The sequence below is a fragment of the Lolium rigidum genome, unplaced genomic scaffold, assembly GCF_022539505.1.
Source record: "Lolium rigidum isolate FL_2022 unplaced genomic scaffold, APGP_CSIRO_Lrig_0.1 contig_61314_1, whole genome shotgun sequence".
Classification (NCBI taxonomy): Eukaryota; Viridiplantae; Streptophyta; class Magnoliopsida; order Poales; family Poaceae; genus Lolium; species Lolium rigidum.
In genome coordinates, this window is record NW_025901129.1 from 1 (window position 1) to 7,876 (window position 7,876).

General features: G+C 45.8%; 2 protein-coding genes across 3 annotated transcripts; one reads left to right on the top strand and one right to left on the bottom strand.

Moving 5' to 3' along the window:
• Positions 1–200: 200 nt before the first annotated feature.
• LOC124681929 (B3 domain-containing protein Os12g0592300-like) lies at positions 201–2,324 on the top strand. Its single transcript, XM_047216702.1, has 5 exons — positions 201–296; positions 392–542; positions 913–1,333; positions 1,418–1,656; positions 1,944–2,324. The coding sequence occupies exons 2-5, from the start codon at positions 414–416 to the stop codon at positions 2,217–2,219; spliced, it is 1,065 nt and encodes a 354-aa protein (XP_047072658.1). The 5' UTR covers positions 201–296; positions 392–413; the 3' UTR covers positions 2,220–2,324.
• Positions 2,325–3,245: 921 nt separating this feature from the next.
• LOC124681928 (YTH domain-containing protein ECT4-like) lies at positions 3,246–7,285 on the bottom strand. Of its 2 annotated transcripts, XM_047216700.1 has the most exons (9): positions 7,245–7,285; positions 6,760–6,836; positions 6,496–6,655; positions 6,306–6,361; positions 5,737–6,168; positions 4,812–5,378; positions 4,496–4,708; positions 4,129–4,275; positions 3,246–3,800 (listed from the first exon to the last, which is right to left on the bottom strand). In XM_047216700.1, the coding sequence occupies exons 1-9, from the start codon at positions 7,273–7,275 to the stop codon at positions 3,612–3,614; spliced, it is 1,872 nt and encodes a 623-aa protein (XP_047072656.1). In that variant the 5' UTR covers positions 7,276–7,285; the 3' UTR covers positions 3,246–3,611. The 2 variants fall into 2 exon arrangements, with proteins under 2 accessions (XP_047072656.1, XP_047072655.1); XM_047216699.1 differs by lacking the exon at positions 7,245–7,285 and having other exon boundaries at positions 6,760–6,912.
• Between the last annotated feature and the right edge of the window lie 591 nt (positions 7,286–7,876).

Sequence of the window (7,876 nt, forward strand, 5' to 3'; positions counted from 1 at the left end):
GCGCTCAATATCCGTCTCCACCGAGCACACCAACTCGTGCTTCGATATTGTCTCCACCGAGCACCGACTCGTGCACACTCCAAAGACAAGGCAAAAACGCCATCCCAACACTTGTCCATCCTTGACCCCACGTGTCGGTGAGCAAGGTCTGCGACCTGTGAAATCGCACTCACTCGTTCACTAGTAACCACTCCTACTACCCTCATCAAAGCGGCCTCTTCCCGTTAACATCAAGGAGAAGAGTTCAGATCTCATCGGAGAAGCCAACAACTTCCCTCATTCTTCTCCTTCCTCAGGTCAGCTGCATGTAACACTCTCCTTTCATTGCACTACATTGCATCCACTGATCCGAGGTGTGGCAACTGACGCTCCACATGGATGTCTCCAACAGCAGCGACAGGGGAGATCCGGAGATGGTGGGTGATGAGAAGGGAAGGTGCGTGAAGTGCAGGGAGTGGCAGGAGCACTACTTCTGGGAGCACATGGATTTGAGCAACATCAGGTTCTTCAAGCTCATGACTGGTGATTTTCAGCATCGCGTTGTAAGTATATCTCTGGATTCTTCAAGCTCCATATGCTTCCCGCCATGTTCAGGGTTCTTCAAGTTCTGCATGTAGGTCGGATTACCTTCTGAAACTTGTGGCAGCTGCGTCTAAATGTTTGTGGTCGTAATTAATCTTGTATATCTCTGGATTTTAGGGAAAAAATTCAGATTGGAGATAGATTACAAATTGTAGACAATGAAGTTCAAATAAGTAGCTTTTGAGTTCATTCTTCCTAGATGACGTTCTTTGATTGGTTTGGTGAATTAGTTAGTCAATTCATGCAATCTGAATGAACTTTGTTAAATATCATCCACTGAGGCAAACTGGTTATACGAGATGTCTGTTTAAAGTGTTCATCTTATATTAGAGCATTCCAGAGAAGGTTGCCAACAATTTCACCAGGCTTATGGCCAAGGAAGGATTCACCCTCAAATCACCTAGCGGCGAGACATGGTGCGTCGCCGCCGAAAAGATTGCCGATGAGCTGTTCTTTGTGTCAGGATGGGAAGAATTTGTCAAGGATCATGAACTGCAGGAGAATGACCTCCTGCTCTTCGAATGCAGTGGCATTGGCTGCTTTGATGTACGCATCTTTGACTCGAGCGGCTCTGAGAAAGCGTCCTGTTTCTTCACCGATAAAAAGGGCACCAACATGCACAGACACTTTGACAACATTATGGGTCAGCAAGCTGAAGGACACTGTCTTTTGAGTGATTCCAACAATGCCATTGTGCCGCTGTCGCAGCCGGTTGGGTCTCCTCACAAGGCCTCTACATCAAAGAAACCGAGTAAGTAAAGCCAATGCAAGTTTGCAGTGTGTCCTGTAGAAATCATGTAGTAATTCGGTGAACATAATGTTTGCATTTTCACAGTAAAAGAAGCTGAATCTCCAAACAACAGCAACTATCAAGATAAGTGTGTGGTGGACGATGAAGAAGAGGAAAGTGACAATGAACACACTTACTCCAACTACTCCTACTCAAGGCTTGCAAGTCACCTAACTGCGGACGAACGAGAGCAAATATTTGGGTTGGCATCAATTCAACCACGCAATCCTGTTTTTGTGGTGGTCCTGCAGAAGTCCCATGTTCGTGGGGCGAAAAACATCCTGGTCAGTTCAATATTTCTGCCATGGGATGAAAATTACTACGTAGTACCATGTAGCTTTTCCCTCCGTCAGTTTGGAGCTTTTTTACCCATAAATCTTGGAGAAGTTTCTGAATATTTCAGTGTTTTTTCCATGAACATCTTAATATGTTACTATCTTCCATAAATCTTATAACTTTCTGAATATGTCAGTGTTTTTTGCCTGAACATCTTAATATGTTAGTGTCTTTATGACACATAAGCATTGCAGTTAAGAACAACTGAACCAGCTAGCAATCTACCTGCCTGCAGATTATCCCCAGCAAGTTTGCAGCTGAACATCTTGAGGGAAAATCACACGAGGTGCTGCTTTTGAGGCCAAACAGCAAAGAGCAGTGGCATGTCAAGTACTACCACGCAAGCCTCACCCGAGGCTTCAACGGCGGACGCTGGGTCAAGTTTGTCCGCGACAACAGTCTGTGCGAGGGCTATGTCTGCATCTTCGAGCTGATGAGAGGCGCCAGGAAGGTGACGATGACAGTTCATGTCGTTCGGAAGGTCGATGACCAGTTTGTTCTGCTGGGTTAGGTTCCGCAGTCATGTGTTAGACTTATGAGTAGGTGTTTTCTCTGCAGTTATAAATTGTGTCGCTAAGAACTGGACTATAGTCTAGAAGTAGCTTGTTGTGCAGTGCATCTGAATATGATGCAATTGCACTGCTTTGTAACCTGAAGCTAACTTCTTAATGTAGTATAGTTCCAGTGGAACCAGCTGTGCTATGCGAATGTCATTCGGCACTTGGATATGTCACACAAACATAGATGCTAAATCCATGTGACAAACCCAACGGCACATAATCCTCAGTCAGCTGAAGTATCAAAAGAGCAACAAAATGGTTACTAGTTCATAGTACAAACAGGAGGAAGTTGCACAACGTAGTTATTTAAAATCTAGTAGAAACATAAGCATAGAACAAGCGTTGACCTAGAAAACCATAATGCAGTGAACTAGTGTAGTAGTAGTATGTGACTATGTGTGCTTTAGCATTAGAAAGATGAGTAGATACCAACAAACAAAGGACTACTCAGGGGTTCTAAATATTTGCTTATTTTCCTCAATCTCAGTGCATCAGTTTTCACTCAATTAATCACCCATTTCTAGAACAAAACAAGGTTCGATTTGAGATCCCAAAAGAAACGACCAAGTACTAGCCGTGTTCCATAATATAAGACGTTTTGTCTTATATCATGAAACAGAGGGTAGCATATTCCTAGGCAACTAATTGGAGGAAGTGACCTCTCTTTTGTTCAAAAAAAAAAAGAATTGGAGGAAGGAAAGCAGACATCAATATTACAGTACTACAAAGCTAGGCACATTACAATCTTCAGCTCAGATCACAACACTAACCTAAGCATTTTAGCGATCCTGACAAGCCCCCAGGAAAGTTTCGCACAAATCAAACTGTATGCAGTCTTCTGAACCTACAGTTTTTAAACTGAACTTCAGAGAGTAGAGGCCTGACAGGAGGGGGGCAGAGGTCGCCCTAGATAGGGCATGGGCCAAGACAGCATGATAGAAATAACACTACTGAACTGCTAGCATTCACTTGCAGAATGAAAGACGCACCATAAATCATTATCTTTGGTTGCAAAAAAAACTTACAGATCTGAAACCCCTAGGTACAACTCCTAACGCCATCTCATAACACAAAACATCGCACCCGAAAAAGAACTGAGCTCTACTCTCCTAGCCTCCACCCAAAGCACCAGACTCCAGCAAAAGAAAATACTGCTACAGAATAACATTACCAGAAAAGAAAAGAAAAGCCTCTAACTGAATCCTGAATCGCCTCAGACTTGCAACTTTCTGCAACCTTCAAAGCAAGCATAATCTCGAATGCCTTCAACCACAGCAGCTCTCTGCACCCTGTATAAGCTGTCCTCCCTTGCATGGATGCTCAAATGGCTTGAGCAGCGAAAATTAACAGCCAACTGCAACCACTGCTGGGGTTGCATCTGCTGGGGCAACACCGTTTCCAGCTACGGTCGCCACGCTGTTCTCCACCACAGCATTTTGCTCCCCAAGAACAGCAAGTTCCTGCACTCCCTGCTTTCCATCAACATCTTGATTCTCAGTGTTGCTGGTAGCAAGCAGCTTTCCATTCGTAATCTGCAAGATCAGTAAAGGTTGTTCAGGTAAGTCTTTCATTCAGTAAAGATGAACTTGATTTTAATCAGGGACGATACTAAACTCAAGGTATTTCACTGAATTCAACAGGATCAAGCTGCCATGTGAATAATTACATTACAAGAAAAAACGATAGACTGACAGACATTTGCATGTGAATTCTTAGAACATTTTCCAACACTGAGATAGCCCTCGGTAGTTTTGAGAGGTTTAAAACAATGAACTTGTAAGAGGACAAAACTATTCAGTGGTAAGATTCACATGGGTATAGAGCTTATATATCACATATAGTATGCTGCTAGCCACGTACCTTCTCCAGCGGCTGCTGTCGCTTGGATTTCTTCTCTTGCATTATCTTCTCGCGGTTATCATAGAAGCCAAAGTCGTCCAACATGGAGGTCTTGCAGACATGGTCCTTGAAAATCTTAAGGACCTGAAGGCCATGCTCAATCTTAACCTGTAGACACCATGAGAATGCAGGGCAAGACCCTATTGAGCACATCATTCATAGAGCTAAATATGCAAAAAGAAAAGGTTATTCCATTTTTAATGCAGCACACTGAGATTCATTACTGTTCATAATTAGCAATGCAAGCACACTGAAAATGATTGCCACGGCATGCCACCAGTAACTTTACATAGAGGGAAATAAGAAGAATTAAGTCTGCAGTTCTCACCTCCTGGGTATCTCTGCTGTTGGTCACTGGTTTGTTTTCGTTGTACTCAAGAATAATGTGCTTCAACAAATTGTTGGGGATGTCCTTCACAATGTGCCACTTGACAGGGAAACAACCAGTCCACTTGTCTTGTTGCCAGTATTCAACTGTCTTGTCAAAATCAACCGGACCAACCATCTCAGCAAGCCCAACAAACTGGCCACTAGTGTTCACCTGAAACAAAGAGGATGTGCAGAAGGCACAAAACATCAGAAACCATTATGTAGACTATTCAGAGAGAAAACAAGCAATTATAGCACCACGGTGAAGAACTTACAGAGAAGAACAGGAATACAGGAGAATTGCTTGATTTGTCCTTAGCTGCTTGATAAGCAGTGTTCAGCTTTTTATTTCCATTGGGGGTGCTTGCCCAAACATTGTACTTGATGCTCTTGTGAACATCATCCTCACTGTATGATTTTATAACAAAGAACTTGGCATCTGAGTAAGTTTCAACAAAGTCAGCCTTATTGTACTGATCCAGCACAACAGCTTTCGAAGCATCACCGTTAGGAAGCTCCTGTCCTTTTGCAGCTGCAACATCAGCTGCTCCAGTGACCTGCTCGGTTTTAATGAGATTGCTTCTTGGCCCTCTCTTCAGCTCATTCAAGCCATCAATGTTCTCATTGCCAAAACGGTATGGTCCATATGCTTTTCCTCTGGGCTTGTACCTTCCATCTGACAGCCCATTCCACCCACCATACACCCCAGAGCCATAGAGGGGTGACCCATACCAAAAGCCAGGTCCATATGCATTTGGATTGTACATTGCGCTACCAGAGTACATTGAACTCATGTACCCAGTAGATGCTGGCCCCATTGTTGAGTTCGGCCCAAGCAATCCCTGCAAAAATATCCACGATTAGAAGTGGCTATACAACAGGTGAACTTATAGAGCTGCTGAATACGAAATTCCACTTTGAGCTAGCAAAGTTATCACAGTGTGCCTTAAAATAACCCAAATGTACAAAACTAAATGGCAACAACATACAGCATCAAGCTCCTAAATGCATGCTTTCATGCACCAGGCCAAACCACATAGGTAAGATCAAGAATAAACAGCAATACTCAGAATTGCAGAAAATCTATGGCACATGCTTTTAAACAAAGATCAGTGAACTACATATAAATACAGATTAATGTGACAAAATAATTTGCACAGCAAAAAATGACTTGGCAAAATTCCGATCCTTTGACTGTACCTTGGTTTTAGGATTAGAAGCAGTCGACGTAGGATTTCCAGCAGAGGGTTTCTGCGTTTTATCTAAGAAAACATGACTGCCAGACAATGGATAAGCTGCCTTGTCACCGTAGTTCTGGTAACTGGTGGAACGCCCACTTGGTTTCAGGGGGAACGTTGGTTTCTTCAGACCCTTTACAGCATCAGTGCTGTTTGAGTTGGCCTTGGAAGCATCCACGGACCCAGGTTGCTGATAAGCGGCAGAAACAACATCCTGCTGGGGTGAAGGTTCTGATTTGCCAGTTTTAGACTTGTATGCTGTCTTGCCAGTAGTAGTCTGTGGCTGGTGATATGTTGACTGGTACTGGTTATTCTGAGATCCGTAGTACTGCCCATCGTACCCAGATGCGGCAGCGCCATATTGCGGATAGCAATACATGTCCCCATAAGCACCCTGCAGATGCAAACAGACTAAGTAATTTGTTCGAATACACTTCACAGGTGGTAAATCTTCACGATTCAGTACATATGGAAGTTATTTCAAAAGGGTTGGCCAATAGAATGAACCAAGTAGGTGTTTGCAGTACTCACAGGGGTCAGTGACTCTGTTCCATCATGGCTCACATACACAGAATAGTCACCCCAACCTGAAAAATAAAATCCCAAAAGGAACAGTTATAACCAATTCCATACGAAAAACTAACTGCACAGTTGCCCTGCAATCGCTAATTCAGTACAAACAGACAGTAGTAATAGGCTAAATGGTGCCTTAGTGCTTCACCTCCATAGTAATACGGGTAGCCATCGGCGCCATAATACATGGCGGCAGCGGCGTTCTTGTAATCCTGCTGCCCCATAGTTGCCCACTGCTCGGCCGAGAGGGCCTGAGGGTTCTGAGATGCCACCGCGCCATTCAGCCCACCGTTCGCTGGTGCCAAGACCTGCACAGTTACCAAATTCAGACAATGAAACGTCACAGTGAGTCAACTGTAACAGCGTCAGCGACCCAACAAGGTTTGTACAGAGAGGAGGGGATTAGTCATACCTTCTTCTTGGCCTCCTTGCCGTCCCCGGCTGCGCTCTTGGGATCCAGGGTGAGCTTCTGCAGCAAATCCGTAGCATCTGCAGCGAAACCAGTCAAGGGGAACGAACTGATCCAGACTATTCCGAAATCCGAAAACATGGTAGTACAAAATCACACCGTCGCGCGGGGGGCTAAACTAGGCGCGAGTACAGAAATCCCAAACCCCACGGACGGGAACAGAAATCCAGGCGCGCGCTCCGGCCGCAATCTGGAAAACCTCATCCGCAACGAGGAAGCACGCCTACCCAACGAAAACCTCGAAAGTCCCCACCGAACAAATCCCCTTTCGAATCCGCGACAGAACCACCCCAAAACCGAAGAAACCAAGCCAGGCACCGAGAGATCCGGCGACGGGCGACAACAAAACACCGGGAGATTCGGAGAAAAAAACATGGGCGCGGGTAAATCGGAGGAAGAGCGGGGCGGCGCGGGGTGCAAAAGGATACGGTCGGCGGCGGGCGCGACGGCGGGGGCCATGGGCGTCGATCCGGCGGCGCGCGGGCGTGACGGCGCGGGGTGGGCGGGGGCAAAAACCCAGAGAAACCCTAGCGAGTTGGGGCAACGTGGGAAAAAAGAAAGGCGAGCGAGAGAGAGGGAAGGGAGTGGAGGGAGGCGCGGCGTTAAGTATTCGCGGTGGGGTTTCGCGTTTTTAATGCTTTCCCCTTCCCGCTTGCTTTGGATTTTTGCTATTTACTGTGCTAGATCGCTTGGGTCTGGGCCGAACTGGGCCTTTTTTTTTGCGCGAGAGGAGGAAAGGTGGCATGTGTCGTCCCGCTAGATGTTCGTCCCAAAGTGGATTCCGCCTCCGGTGGGTTTCGCTAAGGTAAATGTTGATGCAGCCCTATCGAAGAACTCCTCGACTGGGGCGATCGCGGCAGTGGTTCGAGGATCAGATGGACTGTTCCTTGGCGCCTCTTCGGTGGTGATCATAGGAGTGACGGATCCGGAGATGTTGGAAGCCATGGCATGTCGTGAAGGAATGGCTCTGGCAACAGACATTTCGCTTCAGAGGTTTATACCGGCTTCCGATTGTAGCAACGCCATTAGCAGTATCGAGAGAGAGGGAATGGGATCATAT

Bases quoted from the DNA above. Each gene is read 5' to 3' on its own strand.
- LOC124681928 (XM_047216699.1), bottom strand. From the start codon at position 6,897: ATGTTTTCGGATTTCGGAATAGTCTGGATCAGTTCGTTCCCCTTGACT. The intron at 4,709-4,811 runs GTAAGTTCTTCA...TCTTTGTTTCAG, and splicing joins CTGTATTCCTGTTCTTCTCT to GTGAACACTAGTGGCCAGTT. The intron at 3,801-4,128 runs GTACGTGGCTAG...CTGATCTTGCAG, and splicing joins GACAGCAGCCGCTGGAGAAG to ATTACGAATGGAAAGCTGCT.
- LOC124681929 (XM_047216702.1), top strand. From the start codon at position 414: ATGGTGGGTGATGAGAAGGGAAGGTGCGTGAAGTGCAGGGAGTGGCAG. The intron at 543-912 runs GTAAGTATATCT...ATCTTATATTAG, and splicing joins GTGATTTTCAGCATCGCGTT to AGCATTCCAGAGAAGGTTGC. The intron at 1,657-1,943 runs GTCAGTTCAATA...ACCTGCCTGCAG, and splicing joins GTGGGGCGAAAAACATCCTG to ATTATCCCCAGCAAGTTTGC.